Source organism: Corapipo altera, unplaced genomic scaffold, assembly GCF_003945725.1.
Source record: "Corapipo altera isolate COAL_440 unplaced genomic scaffold, ASM394572v1 180, whole genome shotgun sequence".
Classification (NCBI taxonomy): domain Eukaryota; kingdom Metazoa; phylum Chordata; class Aves; order Passeriformes; family Pipridae; genus Corapipo; species Corapipo altera.
The window spans coordinates 5754931-5782193 of record NW_020884915.1 but is presented as its reverse complement, the minus strand read 5'-3'; the positions used below and the strand labels follow the sequence as shown (position 1 = coordinate 5782193).

At 43.7% G+C, this 27263-nt stretch overlaps 1 protein-coding gene across 3 annotated transcripts in view; it reads left to right on the top strand.

Moving 5' to 3' along the window:
- GRK5 (G protein-coupled receptor kinase 5) overlaps positions 1 to 25337 on the top strand; it is a 154458-nt gene extending 129121 nt beyond the window's left edge. For 2 of the 3 annotated variants that reach the window (XM_027655276.1, XM_027655278.1), the window contains 9 exons: positions 398 to 538; positions 1645 to 1835; positions 6216 to 6253; positions 7101 to 7190; positions 8497 to 8705; positions 16143 to 16280; positions 18590 to 18727; positions 19545 to 19676; positions 20504 to 25337. In XM_027655276.1, the coding sequence (XP_027511077.1) occupies positions 398 to 538; positions 1645 to 1835; positions 6216 to 6253; positions 7101 to 7190; positions 8497 to 8705; positions 16143 to 16280; positions 18590 to 18727; positions 19545 to 19676; positions 20504 to 20602 (1176 nt within the window). In that variant the 3' untranslated portion in view covers positions 20603 to 25337. Of the gene's footprint in view, positions 1 to 397; positions 539 to 1644; positions 1836 to 6215; positions 6254 to 7100; positions 7191 to 8496; positions 8706 to 16142; positions 16281 to 18589; positions 18728 to 19544; positions 19677 to 20252; positions 20344 to 20503 lie in introns of all 3 variants that reach the window. The other variant, XR_003529659.1, reaches the window with a different exon arrangement.
- The last annotated feature ends 1926 nt before the right edge of the window (positions 25338 to 27263 follow it).

The following is a 27263-nucleotide window of genomic DNA, read 5'->3' as shown; positions in this document are numbered from 1 at the left end:
CAAAAGAACACTTCTGAGGGTTTTTTTGTGTTTGGATGTTGCACTCGCAGTGGAATTAGGGTCACACCCTTAATTGTGTTTTACTGGTGGCTGGAGGTCGCTGGAGAGGCAGGGGAGGTGCAGGCGGGCTGCGGCCGAGCAGATCACAATCTGCACAGACAAAAGGGGGTGGGATAAGGAAGCAGGCGGAGGAAAGTGAGATAATTAAACCAATATTACACAGCAGGTTTGGAAACAGTAGTCGGTTCCCCCTGCTGCCCCCGCCTAAGCCTTATTCGCTAAGCCTCGGTCTCTCGCCTTAAAAGGACTAAATCAGATGAGATTGTGAGGAGCAAAGTGCAGCCCAGACACAGCGTTTGCTTCGAATTACCCAGCAATTGTTCTCTCTAATTCGCAGGTCTGCGCCTGCCAAGTGCGGGCCACGGGGAAGATGTACGCCTGCAAGAGATTAGAGAAGAAGAGGATCAAGAAGAGGAAAGGCGAATCCATGGCGCTAAACGAGAAGCAGATCTTAGAAAAAGTCAATAGTCAGTTTGTAGTGAGTATCGAGCTCCGCTCCCTGCTCACCTGCTGAGCACTGCTCTGGTGGGATCCGGTGCCTCCTCCACCTCCCGCTCCTGGAAAAGTGCCCTTTGCTTTGCACCTCAGTCCTGCCCCCTGCACCTTTGCCGGGTCTCATTTTGGTCTCTGGTGCGTGAGAAATGCACCGACCAAGGAGCCTGTGCCTGCCATGGGAACGTGATGCGTTTGGCAGCCTTGACTTGCATCAGAGCCGCATCAGGCTGAGCTATTTTTATCCAGCGTGATTACCTGAATTCCCAGGGTCTGGGAGAGAGGAGCCTGGGAGAGACTAAAGCAGGTTCAACCTGAATAGATCAGAAGAGATTGGCTTGTAGAAGCATCTAAGCAGTGAAGTGGAGCTGGTCTGCCTGATATAGGGCTTTCCTGAGTCACACCAGCTCTTGTGCCTCTTTTAAAACCTCCCTTAGTTAAAAAAAAAAAAAAAAAAAGAAAAAAGAGAAAGGTGTAATCTCAGCATCTGCCATGTTCTTTGCACTTATTTCAGGAAGCACTGTGTATACAATATATATTTACTATACAAGATGTTTACTTACCTTTGGCAGAAGCCAAGACAATGGCACTATTTAGAAGTGATGGCTAGGTTTTGGCTTCTCTGATTTTTCCTGGGGCACTCACAAAAGCCTCGAAGGAATAACACTGGCCTTCATGTCTCAGTGATGGTCCATTGGATCCTCCAGGACTGGTTTGTTTGGGCCTTCCAGGGAACCTCCTGAGATGCAAAACAGTGCAGCAGGAGGTGTAGTTTCCCTTCATTACTAAGGTTTCTCTTACATCTAAAAATATGCCTGGAATTAGTATGCTTGTCCAGCCTGTGAGGCTATCTGAGCCTTGAGGGTTTCTGGTGATAAATAGGCTGGATTGAACAAATTAATCTGCAGAATCCTAACATCTGATTTTTCTGTACTTTTAAACTGTGTGTTTGCCGTTGTAGTAAGGCCCATATCAAATTCAGTCTGTGCCTTTTTTAACTTTTCTAGAAAAAGATTCTTTAATGAAAAGCCAGCTCCTCCTTCTTAGCAGCTAACTGAACTGTCACAACTGTGCCTCAAAATGTTTTTCTAGGTCAATTTAGCCTATGCCTATGAAACAAAGGATGCCCTGTGTTTAGTTCTGACCATAATGAACGGAGGTGACCTGAAGTTTCATATCTACAACATGGGAAACCCAGGCTTTGAGGAGGAAAGAGCTTTGTTTTATGCAGCAGAGATTCTTTGTGGCTTGGAAGACCTACACAGAGAAAATACTGTGTACAGGTAAGTACTCTCTCTCGAGCCTTAGGAAATCTTTTCTGGGTGGGAAGGTACTGCCTGCATCCTCCCTGTGCAGCTTGGGTGCCTGAGTGCTTTGGCTGAAATTTCGCAGAGCCCTGTATAAATACAGTATATTATTCAGTAATCATGGAAGGAAGCAGTTCCTCCACTAAGTACATCCTGTCTAAATTACACAGAACTAACACAAAGCTCCCCAAACCCTACCTCGGCGTGCACTGGGTGACATAAGAAAATGATGAAAGTTCCTCTGAAGAAATGTCATTAAGGAATCTAGTTCCTAGTTGGCACGAAATGGAGATCATTCTACCCAAGCCTCTTTCTAATTGCTTAGATTATATCGCATGAGGGGCCTCAGCACGTCAGACGTGGAAAAACCCTCCTTCCTGGATTTTTCCCAAGGGGGTGTCTGAGGCACAGGGCGTGGATTTACGCTCTGGGACGGGAGCTGGTGTGATTAGCTAGATTGGATCGTGGTGGCCACAGCGTGCCAGCCGTGGAAGGAGGCTCCTGCTGGCAGCATCCCACCCGCCGGGGGTGCATCCAACGGGCACGGCTCTGCCCGGCGCCGTCAGGGCAGCCAGCCCTGAGGAGGACACGCTGCAGCTTCTCAGCTTCCACTTTGGCTTCCAGCTCTGAGCAAGCACTTTTCCAGGGCACCACGGGGCTTACTCGCTGGATAAGCAGGCTGATTGCAGACAGAGTTCTTGTGACTCCACGAGGATTTATTTTTTTAATCAACCACCAGTGTAGTTATAAACAACAGTTAATGTTTGTCTTCATCATCCCAGCTTGTGAAATCATTATGGCTGGCAGTCACAGCAGAAGAGGGCCTGTAAATTGATGAAAGGACTTCCAAGGACAATGATTAGTAGGCAATAATATGTTATTTTTAAAAGCCAAGCCACGCTTTAAAACACTTGATGTGCCCATGTGCGATATACACCATGCACATGCTTGTATGGATAGAAATTACAATATTGTTGTTCCTTGGAGGAGATCTCTAGCAAACTGCCACTTGGTTGCCTCACTGTGCCTCAGCTCTTGCTAGCTGGCATATGGAGGGCAGACAGATAACATGCTGATTTAGTTGGTGCTGGCCCAAGAAGGAGATTTTTTTTTTTCCCAAGGAGCAAAATGGAACCAAGTGTGTAATGTCAGTTGAAAAATCAAATTGTGAGTGAAGTGTCTGACTTCCCTTTTCTTTGAAGAACACTCTACCACACTTAAAAAGAAATTAGGAGGTAATATAGTGTTTCTTTTAAAAATACTAGATTACAAGCATATTTTATTAAATAAAATGACTGGTACATTCATAACATGGCTGATATAATGCCATACAAATGCCATTTTCTAACAGAACAAATCAGATCTGGCCACCTAAAAAAGTACATGGCTCTGAGAGAAATGGCATCCTATTTCTTTAAGCAGTTGTTTTCATGTTACTCTTACAAGAGCTGCTAGTTTACACCTTAGAAGACACATTCATTTTGGTGATGAATTATATTATATCCTTGCAGGTGACATTTTCTAGCAGTACTTTAGGAGCCTCTGCAGAGACCCCTAATTTGTAATACCACAGCATGTTTTGGGACCCATGAGAAGTGCTATATAGGTCAATAAAATACAGCAGCTAAATGCTGCCGCTTTCTCAGGGCGAATAATTCGTCACAAAACACTTATTCCTCAGACTTAATTTCATTTTCTATAAACAAAATGCTCGTGAGTAAATCACAGCATTGGAAAACACATCCCCATCTCCTGGGCCATGGTGATGCACATGTGACCCGAGAGAACAGCCAGGCTCAGAGGCAGATTTATCTGATCCAGAATTCCCTTGGCAGACGTGGCACTTGTGCTACATTTCTCAACTGCATCATGTGGGTGAAGGTCAATGGGTCGATTGTTCGTGGAAAGCAAACATAAAAAAGCTGCTGGTTCTCCTTGAATTATTTTTATGTATATAAATATATATGTATATGAAAAATTTTTTAGGTTTTTTAGATGTATATACATGCATATAGGTAAATAATTTTTATATGTACTATAGCCATGTCTGGAAGCTCCAGTCAGCATCCAGATCACATTGTTCTAGGCATTTTGCACAAATTTAGGGTAAAACCTTGTCCACTGTGATTAATTGAGTTCTTTAGGCTTTCCCATACAGCCAAACAATGCACCGTTGCCTTCAGAGCATGGGCACAGTGCCAGCAGTTTATGTTTCAGTATGTTTGGGCAAGGCTACTTTACATGTGGGAAGTCATACCATTGGAAAGGAGCCTTACATGTCACTGTGTCCACCAGGGGCTTTTATTTCTCCTCGACATTCCAGTCTTGAGCAGCTGGAAGTGTTGGCTGTGCCAAGGGAGCCAGCCTGGATCCCGGGGAACCAGGAATCTGAAAACAGGAGTGACAACTGATGCCTGGGGGGGAGGAAAGCTTGCTCTAATTGCCCTAAATCACAGGGGACTGTAGGGACCCAACTGCTGTTCTCAGAGTTCTCCTGGAGTCTCTCATTTTCTCGTTCGAAGACAGCATTTCCCAACTTGCTTGCAGGATCCTTGTAAGTAGAGGCCAGTTACAGCTTTAAGTGGGACCAGTAACTGCTGGAGCAGAAGATTAAGTTACTGATGAAGGCTGAGTTCTTCAACTAAATAGTTCTTATAGGATTTAAGATAAATTTTTAAAAATAAGTAGGAGATGCCCTTGACTGTGTTGCTCCAGCACGGGAAACCTTCTGTTGATAGACAGGGAGAGCTCACAGTGGTATGTTAAATAAAATCACAGCTTCTCCTTAGCATTCGACTGCCTTTCACATATTTCAGTATTATTGATTTGAAAAATAGGTTTGGTACCACTGGGCACCCAGTGAGGTTTATCTTGAGAGGTCAAGAGGGTATGAAGCAAGCAAGAAGAGGAGATTATTCACAGTGCCGTGTTCTTGCTCGAAATAATAAATAAAAACAAGGCAAGTTTTGCAATTTTAATCTTGGCATTGTCAGAACTATAAAATACCCCTCTCCATTCACGGGAAAATTCATGACACCGGAGCTTGAGGCACAGGGGGGGCTCCTGCCCAGGCTCTGTGCAATGTCCTGTTTCCCTGGTGCAAGGGTTTCTTCTGTGCACTCCCTCTCTTGGCTCTTTGCAAAGCAGTGCCTCTTGCTGGGAAGCTAACAGGATCAAGCTGGTTCACAAATGCAAGGAGGCCTTACAAAGAGAAGAGGCCAAGCACTGCTTGGATTTGCACCAGACTGAGCACTGTGTTTAGATAAAAGCCAGGGCACGATGTGGTGAATGCCAGGAGTGCTGTTCTCCCTGACTCACCCACCCACAGCCTTCCTGGGACACTCCCTGCCCATCTCCCTTCCCTCTCACACCTCTGGTCCCACCAGGCAGGAGCAGGAAGGGAAGGAGCCTGTCTGGCTCCCACCTCAACAGCAGCCCAGGAAGGGCAGCAGTGGCTGCAAAGTTGTGCTCAGCTGCACAGGTTTGGAAAACAGCCGTGGCCAAGCGAGTGGGCTGGAGCGTGGCTGGCCTGGGCAGCATCTAGAGGGAGCAGCTGGTGGAGTGGGTTTCGTGCAGACAAACCTTTCAGAAGAATGATCTGCCAGGGCTCTGCTAAATATATGAAAACTGAGATTATTTATTTCAGAAGTTTATAACTTGGCCAGATTTGGGATTTTTATTTTTTTTCACAGGAGCAGTAAAAGGTACATCTTTGACATCAGAGTGACCACCTTGCCAATTTTCGTGGCGTTACTCCAAACCACATAGGCACTAGAGTTTCACAAATGTTTGTATGAAGAGTCTTGATCTGGGCAAAGCATTACCCCCCTGCCCCTCTTTTTCCAAACGTGTTGAAATTATTACGCATGTGTGCAAGTGCATGGACACACATTCACATATTTGGTCTGAGTCAGGTGCCAGGCGTGGAAAATTTTGAGCCCAACAGATTGCTATTTCCATTTTCATATGCAAATAAAGCATTTTGGAATTTAAAATATTTTTCTTTTTGACAAAAGATTTTACAACAGAAAATGTTAACAGAGATTTAACAACACACAGGACTACAGGGTTTGGTTTACAGGGCTTACAGCACTAGATGGATAAGTCCATTACGGAGCGGATTAGGAACTAAAAGCTTGGCTTAGGGAAAAATTCTAACTCCGGTTTAGAAAAAGACATATGGTTTCAGTCTCTCTGTGAAGTGAGTTGTAAAAGGTTGTATTGGTTTCAGGAGTTCCTTGCTGTTTGAGTTGACACTCAGTTGGTTTATTACTAGTAATAAATGCACTCGCACAGTTGTATGGTTGTGTTATCAAAACCAGCTTCGTACCAATGACTGCTATCTTTCATTTTCAGAGATCTGAAGCCAGAAAATATCCTGCTGGATGATTATGGTAAGTCTCAGAGGTTTACAGAGATGCTTTCACAGTAAAGCAGATTAAGTTAGTTTTAGGATATATATTGCACAAAGACAAATAATGCTCTGAAGTGATTAAGGGGCTCAGCATACACTAATATTGCTGTGCAGGGGAGGCTGAGCTGCTGGAGCTCCCTGCACAGATGGAGCGGAGCAGCCGGGGCTGTGCTCGAGCTCAGCGGGGTCTGTGCTCGAGAGCACGGCTTTGCTGGGGCTCTCTGCCTCCTTTGCATTGTTTTTCTGTCCTTCTTGTTGTAAGGCTGATGCAATACAAAGGGAGTTCTGATTTCTAAATCTGTGCTTCTCACTCTGTTTTCAAAAGTTTTTTCATCCTTTACTGAGCCAAGTCTGGTTCTGTGCAAACCCAGGTACGCATTTGCTGCTGAAGGCAGCGATAATCGAATCTCATGCTGACTTACAGACCAGATGTAGCCCCTTCAGCCATCAGAGGGTTGCAGAATTATGTCAGCCCATCCATTCTCTGTGATCAGTTCAAGATACTTCCCCACAGCATGCTTCTCATTGCCTTTTTTTGTTGGTTTTAAAATGTCTAACGCAATCCACTCCCGTCTGTAGCCTCACTGTTAACATTAATTTCACTGCATTGTAGTGCCCTTAATAATTCCTCCTTTCCTTAATAATTCCTCTTTTCCTTATCAATGAAACTGCTCTGATTCAGTGATTCAGAACACCTCTTTTCTTAAAATGTCTGAGCAGTAAATTGCAAGAGTATTGTAGCAATGACCACAGCTGGGGGGTTTGGATTAATTTGGGTCATGTTATTATATCTGCTTTTTGGTTTTTTGTTTCTGTTTTCCTTCCAGGCCATATCAGAATATCTGATTTGGGTCTAGCTGTTAAAATCCCTGAGGGTGAATCAATCCGTGGAAGAGTAGGGACAGTAGGGTATATGGGTAAGTCTCCTACAGCTCATCTTTTATATGATTACTTGACTTCTAGTGATATTTCTGCCATGTAAGCTTGAGAAAAAGCATAAAAAATATTCACATTAGGCTGGGTCCAGTTCCTTGCAGCAACCCACACAGAAATCACGGCAGGGGAAATCAGAAGGAGGGACCACAGCAGCTCTCAGTGAGTCTGGTCTATAACCTTAAATCAGCAAAGGAAATGAAAAGGGGTGACAACAACTGGGATTCTGGTGATTTAAGCATAGGTTTATTTTAGGAGGGTTGTGTGCTAAAAGAAAAGTTTTTTTCTAGTTGCTACTTTAAATAATAGTAAGTGATAAAATGATAGCTTGTAATAAAATGGGTAAGTCCACACCTATGGTCTTCTTGACCAGAGTCATCTTGAGTCTTCCCCTCTGTGCAGGGGAGGCTGCACAAAAGAAGAGTAGAGATTTGTGCACTGGTAAAGTGAAAACATGCTCTCTGGTTCAACTAGATCTGTTTTCTAAATTCAATGTAATTATTTTCATGCATTCTCTGGGTGGGCATATTTCTTGGAGTAAAAATTTGCTTGTGCTTATTTGACTAAATAGAAACTAGCTGATGTGAGCCACTGTTACACCATGTGGAGACTTTAATGAAAGCAAGCAAATCAGTTGTCATGTCTAAATTTTGTTATCCCAGTGTAAGTTTGCGTGCACACTGAGGCTCTGTGCTTGTGAGCACGTGTGTGTGTGTGTGTGTTTGTACCCCTGCATGGCAGTGAGGGGGCCTGCAAGACAGCGACTGTACGCCCAAAGCATTGTGTGGTTGCAACACAAAATAAATGGATTGCTCTTTTTAAAGTGGGAGAGAAAAAAAAAATTGACCAAAAAGACAGAATTTGCTTTTGAAGAAATGTCACGGCCATTTACAGGATGTGTGTTTGCATTTCATTTCTTCCCTAAATGGAGAAGTATGGAGGGACTCTTAAGTTTAGGTCCCTGCTTAATATTTAGCTTCAACTTCTTTCTGTTTGGTTTTTTTTTTTGGTTTTTTTTTTTGTTGTTGTTGTTTTTTTCTAATTGGACTGAGTTGGTAGAGAAGTCAGAAGGCAGCATGCACAAGGCATGTAGCATGTAGAGAAAACAGCATGGCATGTAGCATGCTGCATTCTCTGTAATGCAATCAGCGGAAATCAGGAGGTATTTTTGTATTTTACCCACCATCATCTGTGCATGTGTGTTCAGTCACCAAAGTGAAAGTTCTAGACATTTGTTTTGCCTATCTAAATTTTGAGCATCTCCACAAGACATATCACTCTCCTCCACAGCTCCAGAAGTGTTGAATAACCAGCGATACACACTCAGCCCTGACTACTGGGGGCTAGGCTGTCTCATTTATGAAATGATTGCTGGGCAATCACCATTTCGTGGAAGGAAGGAGAAGGTGAAGAGGGAAGAAGTGGACAGGAGGGTGCTGGAGACAGAAGAGGTGTACTCCCATAAGTTTTCTGAGGAGGCCAAGTCCATCTGTAAAATGGTAAGGGGCTGGAGGGCCCGGTGTGGCAGCGCCGTTAACAGGCTGTGTGTGACACGGTCTGAGCAGTAACACTGTCCCACAGAGGGGCTGCAGAAACAAGGACTAACCAAGCTCATCTGCTGATGGAATGACTGCATTCTCTATTGATTCTAATTGTGTTTGTTTGGGCTTGCTTCTCCATGAGATTCATCACGGTCATCTTGAGCCCTTTCCAAAGTTTTAGGGCCAAGGGAGCGGTATCTATTCTCGTGAGACTTCGAATGTTAGTTTGCAGTCAGGAATGCATTTCTGTCTTTTATAACATTGTAGAAAAAATAAAAAGGACTTGATGATGCAAGACTCTGGTTGTCTCCTGCAAGGAACTGAAAACCCCAGGCTTCCATTGTCTTTGGTGAGAGCTGGGGGTAAGCAGGACAAGGATTATGCAATGAAATTATTGTGACACTCAAATGTCCCAGCCCATCTCTCTGAGTTTGTTAGCAGCTTTTCCCCTGGGGTGTGGGGTATCCAGCTTTTCTTAATACTGTTGAGCTGTTCTTCAGAATGTTTTCTCACTCTTTCAGCTGGGAGTCATTTTTGTAGCACAATAGCCGTGTCTGACAATGGAAATCCTCAAACCCTCTGAGAAATCTCAAAGCTGTGTCTGAATTCATCAGTGTCTTGTTGACATCCATCTTTAGAAGGCAGAATTGTAGTTTGGAAAGGGCTGTGGCCTTTCCCGTGATGTCGTTTGCTAACGAGTGAAGTCTCCTTTGGGGGCAATGACATATCTGTGTATGCTGGTAGAGGGAGAATGAAGGGAAGGAAAGGTCAACAAATAGGTAGTGAGAGTTGCACCAATGTCTTGTGCAACAGGCAAGCAAACAGCAGGTCGATGACATTCTGGTTGTCTGGCTGCAGGAGGAGACACTGAACTCTCCTTGCAAATAATAATGGTAGCATTGCCAAGTATGGTGCCTGGAAGTTATTAACTCACAGTGCACCAACTCACTGCTGAATCCCTGGGTGGTAATTAGCTGACATCACTCTTGATAGATACTCTAGGCCATTCACTGCCCTTAATTGGAGATTCAGAGCCCCCAGTGAAGCTGACACAGGAAACTTTAGGACAGTCACAGGCTCTTACAAACCATCTCATGTGCTCAAACAGCCTTCTCTTCTCAGGTAGCATCTTAACTGTCTCCAGGTGAGGAGTAGAGTCTGCTGGAGTGACAGAGGGTTTGTGCATATCCTGCTGTTAGTATGGAATGGAAATGTAGTGGGCAAAAATTATATCCTGTTACTTATTCCCTAGTTATTTGCAGGCATGAGGCACAGAATCAGAAGAGTTTGGGTTGGGAGGGACCTTTAAAGATCATCTAGTCCAAACCCCCTTTTCTGGCTGACATACCTGTAGAAGCTCTTCTTGTTACTCTTTATGTCTCTTGCACAAGAGAATGAAAGCATACATTGAAAATAAACAAGCCCAGAAGAACTTAAAGTGGAGAAGAATTAAATGCAGCATTGATGGGATAGTGCTGTAGATGAGCTACCACTCCCAGGGGAGCAGACAGTCATTACACTGTAGTGGTCATTGTCATCTTCAAGCCATGGAGGCTTTGGTTTCACAGAGGTGGGACCCTGGGAGGTCATCTAGTTCATTCCCTTGCCTCAGGGAAGCATGGACTATATATAAATCATCCTGAAAACTTGATCATTAGCTGCTTCCCTGTCCAATCACGTGGCATGTTTATTTAGGTGGTTTCTGCAAACTATTAATGGATCCAAAGATAACCCTTCCCTTTTTGAGCACTAATGCCTTAAGGCAGGAAGCGCCTTAGTTCTGGTGCCAAGTGTGATGGCATTTGTGGTTTTCCATGCAAAAGTGATTTATTTTATCAAGATTTTTTATTTTAAAAATCCATTATTCAAATGCATTTTCTCAAATTCTCTTTGCTCTTTGTGCTGAAAAGCAGGACTTTGTTGGTTTGTACCAGCATCTTAACAAGGACACAAAAAAGTAACAATTAATTACCTCTCATGTCTGCAAAGTGAAACATAAAGTTTCAGTGCATGAATCTAACTTGAGCCTTCACAAAGATCTGACACAACAAGGCTTTCCCACAGCGGACTCTTCAGGGTAGGAGTGGGGAACAACATGTTTCTCACCACGTCTCTTCAAAGCTTGCTCCATGAGCTAATAGCGTCGCCATCAGGAAATATATTGTCTTTATTCATTTGCTCATATGAAAGCCCTCTAGTGTCACTCCATGTCAACCTTCCCCTGCAGGATGTTTGTGCCCTTTTGCATTTTTGCAGGCACATATCATAGCTCCCATTAATCATCATCCATCCCATATTTCCATGTTTCATTTTGTAAGCAATTTCCCATAAATCAGACCTCATTTTGGACTGAAACAGAGATGAATAATAAATAATTAGGAACAGGGGCAGCTGGCTTTCTGGGAAGCTCCCCAACCCATAGTTCCCATATAACATAACTGCTTCATGGTGTGTTTTTTCTGTGAAAAAACTCCAGTCTTTCTAGGAAATGCTCCCTGTTTGTTGTTGTTGTGACTTGTACTTCATTGATGTACATGCATGTTTTCCCTGACAAGTGCAGTCATGCATCCAGAGATGTGACTTGAAGAGCATTCAAGTCAGCAGAATTGGATGGGCCCATATTTCTCTGTTCTTCTGGCACTGTGTCCTGCTTCTCTACTTTTCCCGCAAAGTGTCTTCCCTTGTGCCTTTTATTCCTGCAGCTCCCATTTTACTCCACAAAAGGGATCTCTGGTTGGAGGGTGTAAAGAAGACAGAGACAAACTCTTGGTTTGCTGCCCAGTAAATGGGACAGGAGGCAATGGGCACAAACTGAAACACAGGGGGGTCCTTCTGAACTTTGGGAAACACTTTTCCACAGTGAGTGTAGTCAAATACTGGAACAGGTTTCCCAGAGAGGCTGTGTAGTCTCCACACCTGGAGCTGGACAAGGCCTGGAACAACTTGCTCTAAGTGGCTCTGCTTTGAGCAGAGGGGTTGGACTAGGCAATCTCCAGACATGGCTGTTCCACCATTCTGATCTCCATTCCTTTCCCAAGGTGCCTCCCCAGCCAAGTAAAGGTAATGGGTTCTTTTTTTCCCTAAAAGCAATTTTTTTCTCAACCTCACCGCCAGAAAATGTCATCACACAGCTACTCCTGCCTGCTTTCATCCCTCCTCTCTGCTCTCATCCCTAGAAACCAACTTGTTCACACATAATGACACCTTCAAGTTTGTCAGTGCTGCCTGAGCATAACTGCTCTTCCATCTGTCTTGGGAGGAACCTCGTACACGTCAGGGTGCTCTTCAAATGATTATCATTGCTATTGAGAATAACAACAGCAACAATAATAATTAATCTTCTCTAGTAAGTCTTTGCAATGAGCTTAATTGTCACCCACGCCTGAGAGGGTTTTGACTCTTTAGTTGGCCAGATGAGGCTGTGATTTCATAAGCAGGATGATATACAGCCATTTGTGTCATTCTGGCATCTTCAGTTCCCACTCCACTCTCTTCTCTCATTTAGTAACTGAGAGGGGACCATAGTACTGCTTTTCTATTCTCTAAAAATTGCTGAAAAGAATATGCTTACCTCTGTGTCAGGGTTGAAATTTATCTAGGTGATTCCTTAAACTATTTGATCAGCTGGGTCAATGGAAATGGCTTTACTGTTCCCCTTGTCTCTTTTCATGAGCAGCAATTTCTTGTTTCCCCTTACTCCTATAATTTTAGGACTAACATCCTAGGACTTGGAACTGTTTATTACATGGTATGATCTGGATAGGAACTGATTGATCACAAGAAGATAAAGCAGTGCTTTGGGGGCTGTTGGCTTTTTTTAGCAATCCTCACAACAGTTGTTTCTTTTTGAAAAGGAAGCAAAACAAAGTCATGGAGAAAGTCTCAGATATTGCAGAGTTTGAATCCCCAGGGGGGATCAGATGAGTGACATGAAAGTATCACAAAGATCTTTATATCAAGATCTTGATGTAATTTCACTGCTGCTATTCAAGACTCTCTTTGAAAGTCCTGTTCTAGTCATGCTTTGCCCATAACTCTGTAGACTAAACCTTAAATGACCAGTGTCATCTGGAGCACTTGCTACCAGAACATACAGCTCTGCTGCTTGGTATCAACTTCATGCATGGTTGGGTGGCCTAAGACGTCTTCAGATTTGAAACTCTGTGAATTATCTGCAGGCTTTGGCTGTAAAATTACACTGAAATTATGTTTAATGGGGTCACTTGCACTGCTGTCCCAGGAGGGCTTGTCACCAGCCTGATGTAGTTGCTTTTGTTCTGCTCTCTGTTCATATTAAATAAACCCTTTGAAGCTGAATTAAACAAAAGTGTAGAGGTGGCTCAAAACATACAGTTGTTATCTCCATTTTCTTTTCCAGGTCAGATTCCCAAATGGGATGCATGTTTCAGACTCTTGCAAAGGTTTACTATTGCAGAAAGCTTCTGGGGCTGCAGGAAATGGTAAAAGACTCATTATTCCTCAGACAAAGGAAGGGTTTTTCCTTCTGGAAAATGTTATAGTCCATGCTGTCTCTTGATATCCACAACAGAAGCCAGAAAAAATGTCTGGTTTCACCTGTTGCCATCTCTAGAGCTGGTTGAATCTACAGCTTATCAAATTCCATGAATTTCTTACATTTTTCTCCACTGGGACTTTCCTCAAGAGGCAGGCAGGGGTTTGCAGGAGAATCCTCTCCTTTCTGTGGTCTTTCAGTCCCAGCCTATTCCCACTGGCCTGTTCCCTTTTGTGTCTTTCAGCCTGCAGTGTCCAACCACCCACAACCAACTGCATTCATGCTCCAGAGGCTTCCTTCTCTCATCTGAAATTGCTGAATACTCCCTTGTTTATCATAGAAGAGCCCAGGAATACCCAGGCAGCCTTTTTCTGTCCTCAGCTACCCTATCCTCTGACCACACACTCCAAACAACTTACAGCCTGACAAGGGTAAATTCACAGATTAGTTTGGTCTTCCCACTTAATCCAGAGTCCAGACTACATAGACAGGATGTAACCCCCTTTCATCCCTTCACAGCTCACTTGAGAGCAGAAACTGCAGAGATCTCCTTTATAATCTACAGGCAAGTCCAACCTACCCCTTCCTACTACCTCTTGCTCTTCAGCTGTGCTGTTCCTGAAAGCTTCAGAGTATCATTTCCAAAAGTATATCAGAGCCAGGGGCCATAAAAATGGTCTTTCTGCCTTCAGATTCTTCTTTCCACCTGTCAGGAAAGCCCTATCAGCATGAGAACAGAAGACCAAAAGTCTTTTTGCCTCCTCTGCCCAACCACAACAGAGCAAGCCAGATTCTGACTGGAAATTCCAGAGCTATCTTCTTCACTAGGCTAGAGCATGTGACTGTTGGGATTTAACAAAAAAACCCCAAACAAACAAAAAAACAATACGGAAATACTCGTAACAAAAAACCTTGCCTCGGGATGGGAGAGCTCAAAGTCTCGTGCAACAATGAGCACTGGTGAGGCCACCCCTGGAGTGCTGTGTCCATTTCTTGGCCCCTCAGCTCAGGAAGGACATTGAGGTGCTGGATCAGGTCCAGAGGAGAGCAACAAGGCTGGGGAAGGGACTGGAGCACAAGTGCTGTGAGGAGAGGCTGAGGGAGCTGGGGCTGTTCAGCCTGGAGAAGAGGAGGCTCAGGGGAGACCTCCTCACTCTCTGCAACTCCCTGACAGGAGGGGGGAGCCGGGGGGGTTGGTCTCTTTTCCCAGGCAACCATCAGCAAGACAAGAGGGCTCGGTCTTCAGCTGTGCCAGGGGAGGTTTAGGTTGGATATTAGGAAGAATTTCTTTGCAGAGAGGGTGCTCAGCCATTGGAATGGGCTGCCCAGGGAAGTGGTGGATTCTCCATCCCTGGAGGTTTTTAAGAAGAGACTGGATGTGGCATCAGTGCCATGGTCTAGCAGCCACAGTGGGGTTGGATCAAGGGTTGGACTTGATGATCTCAGAGGTCCCTTCCAACCCAGCTGATTCTATGATTCTATGCATTGGAAAACAAAACAGCCGCAGCTGGGACAGTCCAGGACGAGCCTCCCGCGGGCAGGCGGGCATTCCCTCGGCTCGCTGGGGCTTTCAGTGCCCTTCACTGAGCGCAGCCCACCCGGGCAGGGGCGAGCGCTGCTTCCCGGCTCGGCTCTTAGGCGGCAGAGCCGGGGGTGGGACGGGAGCCTTGCCCCGGAGATGCTCCCGGGATGCTCCCGGGACCGGCCCGGCCGCGCTGCCGCTCCTCTGCTGCCTCCCGGCGGCACCGGCACGACAGACACCCCTCCTGTCAGTGCCGGGTCACTGACAGCGCCACGGAGAGGTTTGTGATGAAGGGATCTTAGAGAACATCTAGTGCAACCCCCTGCCGTGGGCAGGGACACCTTCCACCAGCCCAGGTTGCTCCGAGCCCCATCCAACCTGGCCTTGGACACTTGCAGGGGTGGGGCAGCCACAGCTTCTCTGGGCAACGTGTTCTCTTGCAGTGCCTTTAGGTACTGGAAGGGGCTTTAGGGTCTCCTTGGAGCATTTTCCACGGTGTGGAAAACATAGAGCACCCAGCAAAGCCAACCTTGCCTGTTTGCAGTGCATGTTTAGTTTGCTGCTGAGCTAAGGCACAACTTGCACATCTCTTGAGTAGGCAGCTGAAATCTCTGGGCAGATAGTGGTGACTTTGGAGCTGTATTTTCCCATCTTTATCTGAGCATAATGCAGGCTTCCTTGGAGATGAATGGAAGGGAAAACAGGGAAACAAAACTGTGAATCTTCACTTTTCAGCAAAATGCCTTTCAAGTCAGTGGTACATTTAGACAGGTCCCTGTCCCAAGTGATGGTCTTTTTGAACCAATCACTTGCACAATAAGCTCTGCCTCTCTTCAACTGTTTAGTTGTGATCTCTTAGCCTACTTGATCCTATGCATGTGGTTTAAAAGTAGAGGCATTTTTGTGAAGATTTGGCTACATGTTGTCTACTCATCCACCAACTAGTCTGTGCCAGAATTATTGAATTGTTTCCTTGCAGATTAATTAGTCCATCCATACAAAAGAAAAAAAAAAAAAAAAGAAAAAAATGAGAAAAAGCACATGAGACTTATGAATGTGCATCTATATAAGTTATTAAGGAATATCAGATCTTTTCTTGAAAGTGTTCACTGAAAGTAAGCAGAAGCAACAGTCTCTATTTTGACTGTAAATACTTTACAGCAGGTGATTTTCAAATAGTTTTACCAGCATGTAGAACAGTGCAGTCCTAATCCATTTAACTTCAGTCTTTAAGCAGCAGCAATTCCACCTCCCCTCTGTGCTTCCCTCTGGACACGTTCAAAAACAACTGGAGATAAAAATATCTCTGTGGAGCTCTCACTTTTCTGACATCCTCACCACTCCTCTTGGCACATTTCAGCTCCTCGCCAAAGACGTGAAGCAGCGGCTGGGATGTCAGGGGGAAGGTGCAGCAGAAGTGAAGAGGCACCCCTTCTTCAAGAGCATGAATTTCAAGCGGTTAGAAGCAGGAATGCTGGATCCTCCCTTTGTCCCTGATGTAAGTACGATGGGAAGAACCCCCAATGGCCTCTTTCTAGAGATTTGTTTCTAAAATTACTTTTCTCTCTTAGGGCTGTTACCACTCTCTGCATAGGTAGCTACCCTAGGAAGGTGTGAGAAGCGGTAGGGCTGGAGTGGGGGTGCTGGGAGGAAGAGGAGAGGGAGCTCTGTAGGTGTGTGTGTGCAGGGTGGGTGAGTCTCCACACAGGATGGTCACCTGGACCTTCATTCACTCCCACTCATTTTACCACAGCATTCCCGTGTGACACTGGAGGCACTGGAAACCTTTGTATTCCCTTATCCACGGTGGTGGTGTGAGGATCAGTGTGCTCAGGACCAGGTGGTGCTTGGAACTATCAGCAGTGTATGCACACAGATTTATAGATATATATGCTGAGTGAAACCAGAACTACAAAATCCAAAGCTCTATGGAACCAGGGAATTAAGTTGGTCATCATGAAATCTGTCAGGTGTCACCTCCAGCAGGGAAGGTGACTTGGACCTAAGAGAGCATTTTGAACTTTTTAGTGTTCATGGGGCATGAAACCCAACGTCGAGTCCTTACTCAGGTTTACACCCCAGACTCACACATACTCAAAGTCTTTGTTGCATTGGCAACAACAAAGCTTTTTCCACCCTTTTGTGGTATTAATTTCTACCCCAGTGCACAGAGTTATCTGATGATTTTCCTCCCGCAGGGCTCTCTTTCTGGCTGGACCTTCTATCCTTGAAGTTCCCATATGGTTCTAAGTAAACACTGCCATTTTAATGTATTAAGGAAAGTAACATCTTGGCAGCTCTCATTCACGTTGCTGCAAACTCCACCAAACCAAAGTGGTTTGAATGCTACGAGAGTTTACTTTAGCTGCTCTGGTTTTGCTTTACATTTTACTATGTGGCCTAGTTACTCCTGCCAATTAGCCCATGGTGTTACGACCTGCTTTAGTGGGAAGAAGCAGGAGACAAGCTACTATTTCTTTCTGATGTAGAAAATTAGAAAATTCTGGGCTCGAATTTGGGATCTGCCAGAGTGTGTTAAAAGCTTAGCTGAGGCACGAAAGGCCTAGAAGGCACCTCTTAGAGACACATTTGCTAAAGCAAAGGCACATAAATTTTTATGGCTATTTATCAGGAACTCAAGAGCTGCCCCTAATTTGATTTGTTTGCCAATTCATCCATAGATTTCCCAGTCTTTACTGAAGTCAGCTGAATCACCCAAAGCTATATAGCCAATGGCAGAGGTTGGAATCCAACCCGTGTCTCTCCATCCTCTTCTAGATTACTCTGTGTCCACAAAATTGCTGTGGATTGCAGCCATCTGGAATGCAGAAGGATGCAGCCTTCAGCACACAGCCTTCAGCACCTCTGTCAGGAGTCAGCTCTGTTTGTTTGGCCACAGTGCTCAGATAAAGTGCTGCACTGTTGGAGCCCTGGGCTGGGCAGTCATGGTACCATCTATAGACAGTAGGATTCCACACGTGCTGCAGTTGAGCAGGTCAGGCTGGTCCCACCAGCCACCCCTCAATTATTCCTGCACATCAGAGGGTAGCTGTGAACTCTCTGGGCACACAGGTGACCACACTGAGGGTGACAGGGAGCCAGTGATGACCATTTCTGCTCTCTGTGGCTGACTGCTGGAATAGGAGCTAAAAACCATGTCACTGCAAAGAGCTCTGTCTCTGTCATCCCAGAAAACTAAGTAGTTCAAAAAGGCAAAGCCATTTGACTGTTTCTTTGAACAAATGCAGACAAGTTAGAAGAGTTAATAGAGGTGCTTCTGGACAGCTTCCAGCAGCAGAGCTATTAATAAAAACAATGGAAAAATGCCAAACCTCCTCTGTTTTCTTTAGCAATTAGTGTACATTCCTTTAAATTTTTAAGCTGCAAACCCCACAGCTATCTGACCAGGAGGGCACTTCTATTTGAGGCCTCTTTTCAGAGCTGTCTCATAAACATTCTGGTTTTCTGTTGTTTCCACTCTAAAAGAAAAGACTGTTGAAGGATTTGATTTTTGTTTTCTTGCTTTCTCTGTTCTTTTCCTCTCACCTCCTAACCAGATGGTACATGGATGACTAAAACCTCCTTTGACTGATGCTTTAAGGACTTCAAAATAGGAAGCTTAATGTGCTTAAAGTGAAGTCAGCCTTTGATGATGAACAGGCAGGCAGAACAAGTCTAGAGAAAGAGGATGCAGACACACACTTGTTGTTAGACATTCTCACTTGACTGAACCTGTGAATGAAAGCACATGATCTCACTTAGAAACATTTTTTCTCTTGTTGTGTCTCTTTTCTTTGCTGCTGACAGCCCAGAGCAGTGTACTGCAAGGATGTGTTGGACATCGAGCAGTTCTCCACAGTGAAAGGAGTTAACCTGGACCAAACAGATGATGATTTCTATTCCAAGTTTTCCACAGGATCAGTGTCTATCCCATGGCAAAATGAGGTAAGGATGTATCATAGTAAAATTACTCCAATGAAAGCCCAAAGGCAGATGGTTTAAGAGGAGCTGTATGTTTCCAGTAATATATAGCTACTGGAGAACCTGCCAGACTCTAATGCTTTCATGAGTTACAAATGGCCCCTTTCAAGTTCTGTAATGTACCACAGATGTCAGGTTCAGGTGACTGTATCTGTTGGCTCTGGATATTTGTGTAAATTGGCCAGGATCCTACTGTACTTCCTTCTCCTGGATTTCTGCAGAGGTGTTTCGACAACAGCTCTCAGGACCTTTTCTGGGATAGTTGGAAGTCTTAGTAGAAGGCTCCTCCACTGGTGATCCTGGTGTCACCCATTGTCTGGTACCTACAGTGGGTCCCAGCTGCAGCATTGACTCTGGACCTTGAACTGCTCTGGGGTTTCCAGATCTGAGTCTTTCTTTCTGTTTGCTATCAAAACACAGCCAACAGTAGATTTCATAATCCAACTCTGTATCAGACAGCAGATCCACTTGGGCAGAGGGGTGCTAATAACTGGGGTTTTGTAAGTGTGCCTGCCTTTACCCAAAATATTCTCCACAATGCTAAAGACAAGAACGGGAAGTTTCACGGGGCAGTTTTTGACAAGACTGGTGTGCAAAGGTGCAGAGCAGACTCAGCCTCTCCTTTTCACACATCCTGTTTGCCTTCCATGGACACCAGCAGGAGCCAACTGCTAACTCTCCCAACATATTGCTGACTTTGAACAACCCAGTGCTGCTGGAATTTGGTTAATGCAGTTGTATAATTTCTTTTTTTTTTTTCTTTCTCATCCTGTTCCACTAGATGATAGAAACAGAGTGCTTCAAGGAGCTGAATGTGTTTGGACCAAATGGTACTATTTCACCAGACCTAAACAAAAGCTACCCCCCAGAGCCACCCAAGAAAGGATTGCTACAGAGAATATTTAAGCGACAGGTGAGATCTTTTATGGAACTCCCACAGATGCTCAGTGTCACAGCCATGTTCTGCTGGTATTTTTGCTAGGAGGAAGGCAGAGTGTCTTAGAGGGGGCTGGCTGTCACAGTTACCTGATAATTCCCTGGCTAATCCTGCATGTCTCAGGTTTTCCATTTACCTATTGTGATTTATTTTTTTTGTTTTACTGCCAGAAGTTCCAGTGTTGCTCGTGAGTTTTGTTTCCAGCAGTTGAAAACTTCTTACCCAACCTATTTTTCAGTGGTATGCTGACGTGCCTTTTGAAGTGATTCTCTAGTTTTAGGAAGTTCCTTGTGAAAATCCTTGATTTATGTGTTTAAAAAAAAAAAAAAAAGAAAATTTTGAGGGAGGTGGTCATGGCAGGAAACCAAGACAGTAAAAAGAGAGCAGACCAGATCATGCATGATGTACAGGTCTTGTGAGGCCCCATGGCACCACTTGCAAATCTCAATAACATTGTTAGACTGATCTGTTTCTGTAGAGTTAAAACCATGCCTAAGCATTGGCAGGTGTCCTCTGTATTAGCCAGATTTAGCAGATACTGACATTTTGCAGTGAATTGATTTGACTCCTGGAGCTCGAGTGAGTCTTCTTTGCTTCATTCCTCAAGAACTGCCATGGTCCTGCTGACCTAGAGGGAAAACAGGTAAGAAAGTAAAGAATATTTTGCATCCAAAGATCTTCAAACAAAAAAATCTTGCAGTCCAGTCAGTACCTTATCACCATAAAATGAGCAATGTTGGACTAAAAATAAAAGCATGGCATATTTTGGAAATCTAATTGTCATTGTCTTCCTCTTTCCACAGCATCAGAACAATTCAAAGAGCTCTCCAAATTCAAAGGCCAGTTTAAATCACCACATAAATTCAAATCACGTAAGTTCAAACTCCACTGGAAGCAGCTAGTTCCAGCTCAGTTTTGTGAAACAACATCTTGCATCCTTCCACTATAATCTCTGGAGCTTCTGTGGATGAGAGAGCCTCCACCGTTGAGTGAAAATAATCTCCCAAAATGGAGATTTCCTATCCATTCCTTCCAGTGGAGCCTCGCATTTTAAGAAGAATTTTCCACTCAGGTCTGTTTTTGGAGGTGGCACTCAAGACTGTGTGAATCACATTTGTCTATTTAGAACATTGCAATAGAAATTCAATGAACATGACTACTTGCACGTATTTAAATAGCATCATACTAGAACTGAATTTTGTCTTTATTATTTTTAAAGAAAAGTTTTGTAAATTTCTCTATTGTCTCAGTTTACATTTTGTACATTTGTATTTAAATGAAAGTCAGACTTTGGAGGTGTATATTTTCCAAGCAGCAGCTGTAAAGCCATGTGTTTTAAGACATTTTTTTAAAAGAAACAAAATGTGACTCAAGACTTCCAGAGCCTCAAATGAGAAATCATTCTTTTTAGCAATTCTAGAAAATTCTTCATAAATCACTTTATCAGACTGGGGTTTAATGACATGCATTTTTATGGAACAGTTTATTCTTAATTATTTTACATCTGTATATTTGGTTTACAGCAACACTGCATACATTTCTCCTCTTCATTAGTTTGTAATGTCTCACATTAAATGCTAACAGACAAGATTTTGGTGCATTCAAGAATGCTACTTGCTGTGCTGAAGGTTTGTGATGTCATGGGACCAGCCCAGCTGAGATTTGCACTTCCTTCTGTTGTTATTTCATCAAGTACTTTTTAGTTAGAAAAGGAGCCCTATTTTAAGCTCTTCTCCTTCACTAGTTTTTGTGCTGTTTCTAATGACAGATAGAACAAAGCTGAGTGAGAGGTGACCTGGAAAGCAAACGTCCATTTATTTATCAAACCTGCACCTGCTGAAATGAGAGCAAAACTCAAAGTATTCTCTGTGCTGCAGTCAAATTCCACGGCCTTTCCACAGTTGCTCATATCAAACAGGTAGCAAGAGAGAAGTTCAGCAGTCTGGTTTGTGCTGACCCTGGGATTTGTGATGACTTAGAGTTGAGCTGTGGAGGTTCAGAGTGGCAGCAGCAGAACCTACAGGCTGTGTCTGCACTTAGAGTCCTTCCATGTGCCATGCAAGTACCCCGTGACTCCTGCCCTCCATTAGATCCTCAGCTGAATAAAATATCAGTTCTGAAATAGTACCCCCCACTTTTGGTTCCATCATCCTTTGTCCAGGATCCTTTAACCATTGACAAAAACATTATCCCCTCTGGCATAAACCAGGACCAGTCAGGATCAGCAGCAGAACCTCAGGCATCAGAATCATGCTCTTCTCAAGTATGCCCCTATCTATTATTGGTAAGAACACCAGAGCAAAAATATGGTTACTTCCCTTCAGCAGGAATTGGAAGACCTTTGTCCCCCCAGCTGCAGGCAGCATCTCTGCAGCCCAGTGTGTTCTGCAAAGCGTGTTGGTTCCCCGTGCTCTTTGCAGTGTTGGCTGCACTGTACTGATGATTTTACACCTTTGGGTCATCAGGAACATCTGAAGCCAGCTGATGTGTCCAAAACCCTGTTAGCTTGTAGTGCAGCTATCCCAGGGTACAAGGAAGTTCAGTGGAACTTTTAATAGTCAAACTTCATTAGACTGTCTGGTGTATGTTCTATGTGTCCAGTGCTGAGGGGGAAAAAGATGCAGCTTAGTAGTGGCAAGTGTCTGAGTGAGAAAGACACTGGAATACATAGTGAAGCAGCTTGTGGTCATGAGGGAGAGAGAAAAGACAGGGATGGGACTTGCACAAAGCAGCTGACAGAGAAAAGTTGAGACAGGGAGATGAGGCTTGAGCCACTCTCCCATGGCAGATGATGGCATTGCAGGTCTTACAGAAGATGCAAGATTTTAGGCAGGTAGTAATAGATGAGAATTATAAGCAATTTTATCTCTCTGAGCCAGCTATAAATCAAATCTGTAATGGTTTCAGCTTCCTGATGAAGACTAAAGTTTTCTTTCTTTACCATCTAATAACAACAAACCCCTTATTGAAAACTGGTGAACAAATTGCAAAGATAGGTTGGAGCTGGCCTTATACATCTTAGCTGCCACCAGCCTTAGCTAGTGGTGGATGACTTCTGAGGGACAACAGTGAAGGACAGTGTTTGTGCCTTGTCCTGCTCTCCTTTCAGCTGGCACAGTTCCTCACTCAGCACCTCTAGGACTCTACCAGTGGAGACACAAGGACAGTGCAAAGTCCTGGAAGGATGAGAGCTGCATTCATTGACTCCTGATACTTGGAGGACACTGTGGTAGGGTTAGATATCCTGAATCCTCCAGGTGTGCACCCGAAGGCCTAGGATGGACTCCCTCTGGATTCCAGCTCCTTGGGAGCAGTGAGTGAGGAAGGGCAGAGACACAAAACAAGACCATTGAGGGAGATTCCGTGCTGCATCCCTTAAGTGTGTCCATCCTGAATGACAAACTATAAACAGTATTACAATGCTGGGGTAGCAGAACTGTTGTGCTTTTTCAGTGCCCAGCAGTGAAAGACTTAATATTGTACATCTCTAGTGCTGATGAACAGTCCTAGGGATCTTCCTGCCAGGGTTTTCCTACAACAAAACCTGCAGGATTTCTTTTTTATTGCCTTTTTTTTTCTTTTAATTATTCAGCTCACCTTGCACTCAAGACTGGAGTTGGACCACAGTCCTCTCACTTCCACTGTGTGACCAGGTGCAATTTGAGTTGATGGATTTTCTCTGTCTCCTTTTCAATTACAATCCAAATTCTTTCCAAAATAATGCATATGTTTGGATCTGGTTGCTTGTTTTAAATAGACAGATAAGCAAACTTAGCTCTTTTTAGGAATCAGAAATTGTGCAGTCCGACCCTGAATTGTGCAAACATGTTTTTTTATTTTTAAATCTTTACTGAGTGGTCAGGTGAACACTAATTAGTTTACAGGCTTTTGTAAGTCAGCTGTTTGCTATCCATTTTCTACAGTGTCCCAAGGTTCACTTGAGTCTTGTAGCATTTTTTCCCACTCTCTGTTGGATGGGAGGCTTTTTTTAAACCAAGGGATAATGAAGGAAAAAATAACAAACTCTTGAGTGTGCACCCTTGACCTGGATTATCTAAAAAGAGATTTTTCACAAGCATGGCCATGACTCAGATGTTGTTTCTGAACAAAAAGCTGCTTGTGAAGTTCAGAAAGGTGTGAAGATAATCAAGCCAAGCAGGTACTGGAGATCAAGCTGAGCGTTAGGAAACTGTAGAATTCAATATCCCAGTGTCCATCTGGCCCTACTGATTAGAGACTCCTGGTAACTGGCAGTTCAGAGACAGAACAGCTCTCTGTAAAAACAGTTTAATACCATCTCAATTTGCAGTCATCCCAGAAACTACGACTGAGAGTGCCATCAGCAGTGGGAATCAAACTTGGCTGACCCAGTAAAGCATCTGATTTGAAGACGCTGCTTCTTAAGGTCATTCCCCCAGACCTCAGGATCCAGCTTGAATTCTTTGCTTCAGGTGTCAAAGCCTCACATTTCAAGTTCTTGCTGCACGTTCTTCCTTGGTTCATCACATGTTGGTCACAGTTTCCTCAGTCACCTGGGAACTGCACACACCAGGCCATATCACACATACAGCCTGGCCTGGGGCTCAAAGACAGGATTATCTCTCTGAGGGTCAGAGGGAACAGTTTGATGAGGCAAGTGAGAACCCCCTCAGCCTGCACCACACAGGTCTCTGTTCCCATGTGTCCCAGCCTCAGTCAGGAGTTCCGTGCACAGGCTTTTCTGGAAGAGCAATAAATGCCCATCCTTATAGCACAGCTGCTTCTTCTCACCAATCTCAAGGAACAGGAGGCTGCAGGAACTGGCTTCGTTGTGGACAAGATATGTGTGTTTTAACCTCTCTCCACATTTAGTTGTGATCATTCTTTTTGTTCAGTTGGTATTTGTAATCCTCAAGTTGCTCAGTGTAGAGGAGATCATTCATCAGGCATTTCTAGGCATTTCCCTTGCAGTCTTTGGAAAGACTGGATTTTTCTTTCAAGGAAAATCTTTGGGTTGGTCTGTCCCTTGGCATGTAGTCCATCTTCCTTCATGTGTGTAGCATGAAGCACAAAGTGCCCTGCAGGAGCTTTAGAAGTCCAGACTGAAAGGTTCTCCTGCCTAGGGATGGTCCTAGTCTGGGTCAGGCTGTGGGGAGGCACATTTGGCAATGAAGTTTGAGAGAATCTGTTCAACAGCTCCATGGAAAACAGGATATTCCAGAGTTGTCTATCTCATGCCTTTCACAAATATGCCCTGACACTGAAAATGCTACTAATTATTTAGAGTAAAAATAATGACTAACACCCTCATGCTATAGCTGAGAGAAAGTCTGCATAAGTTTAAAACAATTCTTCTCTTTTGTGTACTGGGCAGGACACAGTGTCTTTTACACTAAATAATATTACAATGCAGGCTGGTAATAATTGTCTGTCCTTAACTGGAAAAAAAAAAAAAAGATAAATAAATTGCTTCAGAGAATTTTAAAGTTATTTCCTTAAAGGAAAATAAAAAATTTCATCAGAGAAGGTGAAAGCCAACAACATGCTACAGTATTATACACTCACCTCTCCCAAACATCTCTCTGATAACACAAATACAAGCTGCTGCTGCTGGATCAGCTAAGCTGGGGTACTGACAAATGGGCTTTATGAAAGAAACAATTTTAAACAGATTGCTGCCTGTTCACTATAATGAATATTACTGCTGGCACATACATCTTCTCCTTGGTTTATGTACAGGAACCAGGGGTGATGGTTTGGATTCCTATTCTGCCCGTGTTTTTCTTCACTGCCCTGGGCAAACCTCTGGGCAGTTTTGTTTTCCCACTCTTAAACACAGAGGGATGTTCTCTGTCTGTCAATTGAAAGCACTTTGGAGTCTGTGCATAAACCAGATCAATATCAACTCTTTGTATTATTATTTCAGTGAAATAGGCTTAGTATAACTGCTCTTATTTACATGACTGGGGAGACTCTTCTAAATTAGGGCTCTTTTATTATTGGTTTGTCTTAGTTCCTTAGAGACACTGAAACAGAAAGCACTGCACTTCTGTGAGACATCTCCAACAGACAGTGAGGTGACAGTGCACATGTTAAAGTATTAATTTCTTACTTAAAAGCTGGTCGGTAATTATGGCATTCCCATGAACACTTCCTCTTTTTTTAGGTAGGAGATAAATAGTTACGAGGAAGGGAACAAAATAACATTCATTGGTTCAACTTTTTTGGCCAAGCCTGCAAAGGACTCCCTACATTACCAGTTGAGAGAGGTGCTGTGTGAAGCCCCAGGGATGCATTTGTGGCCAACACTGGGTCAGCTCTGCCCGGCCATGGACACAAAAGAGGCAACATACCTGGGATTGGTGGGCTCCGAAGGGGAGCTCCAGGTTTCCTGGAGAAGATTCACTGCCAGAGAAGGAACATCTCAGGTGGTGGTTGGATGGCAAGTGTTCTCCTGTCTCATCACCCCACCCACAGCTGTCAGATACGTTGATTAGCAAGCTCAAACGAGTTGTTTCATGTGTGTTGGATGCGGTCTCCCTTAACTGCATTTCTTTTAAACACTGGACACTCTTCTAAAAGACTGAACATTTTAGCCTTTTGAAGGTGAAAGTTGTAAAAACTTTATTTTGTGTTTCTGAGCAATGTAGATAGACCTAAAGATTTCATGAACTATCATGTGGTTGCCCATATCCGACTAATAATTAAATTGTAAAATTGCAGTTTCATATTAGGGTTAGTCTTTTCACCTGCTTTAAAAATTAAAAGTCATATTTGGTATATAAACACACACAGAATATCCTGATTCAATTTCAAGAGCATATCCAGGATTAAATGTTTTTAAGCACTTCTAATACTGTAGTCTATAAGAGGAGCAGACACTTCTAAAGTAATGTTAAAAGTTGTCTTTCATAACTGAGTCAACAGATCATTTTTGTAATAAATTAAAGCAAGTGTTCTCAATTAGAAGAGCTAGTGGCTGTCGGTATTGTACAAAAAAAAATCATTCTAATATCCAAAGGGTTGGGGTGGGGAGGGTCTGTTTGGTTTTGTTTCTCTTTCCAGGGAGATCTTTAACATTGTTTGATGAAGCTAGTTTCATTTTGAGATTGTTACTGAAGATAAAGGCTTCTGTGTTCTATGGCTGCTTGGATTCTTCGTACATAATGTCCTAGTAATGTCACAGTGCTGCTGTATCTAGATCAAACCACTGTTTTGATTGGGGTTTTTGGCTTTGTTTTTTTTTTTTTTTTTTCTTTTTGTTTGGTTTTTTTTAAATAAATTCCTTAATTTAAATACATGAAAATTATATGTTTTGCTTTAATGAGACATGTAATCAAACGGAGACTCCTGAAGTCCTTGGAATCCTGAGGATGATTACTGGGAGAGTAGGATGCAGTCCATACCTTTCTGGATGCTTTTGTGGCTTCATATGTTTTGTGTTTTCTGTCCCATCACATCTTCAGGAAGACTGAGGGAACCAAAAACCAAACTGAGGTTATATCTCCCTTTGTGAAGGTTCAGATTCTCATTTGAAAGCAGGTTATGTTTCCCCTGGCACCTCCTTCCTCTGCCTTCTATCCT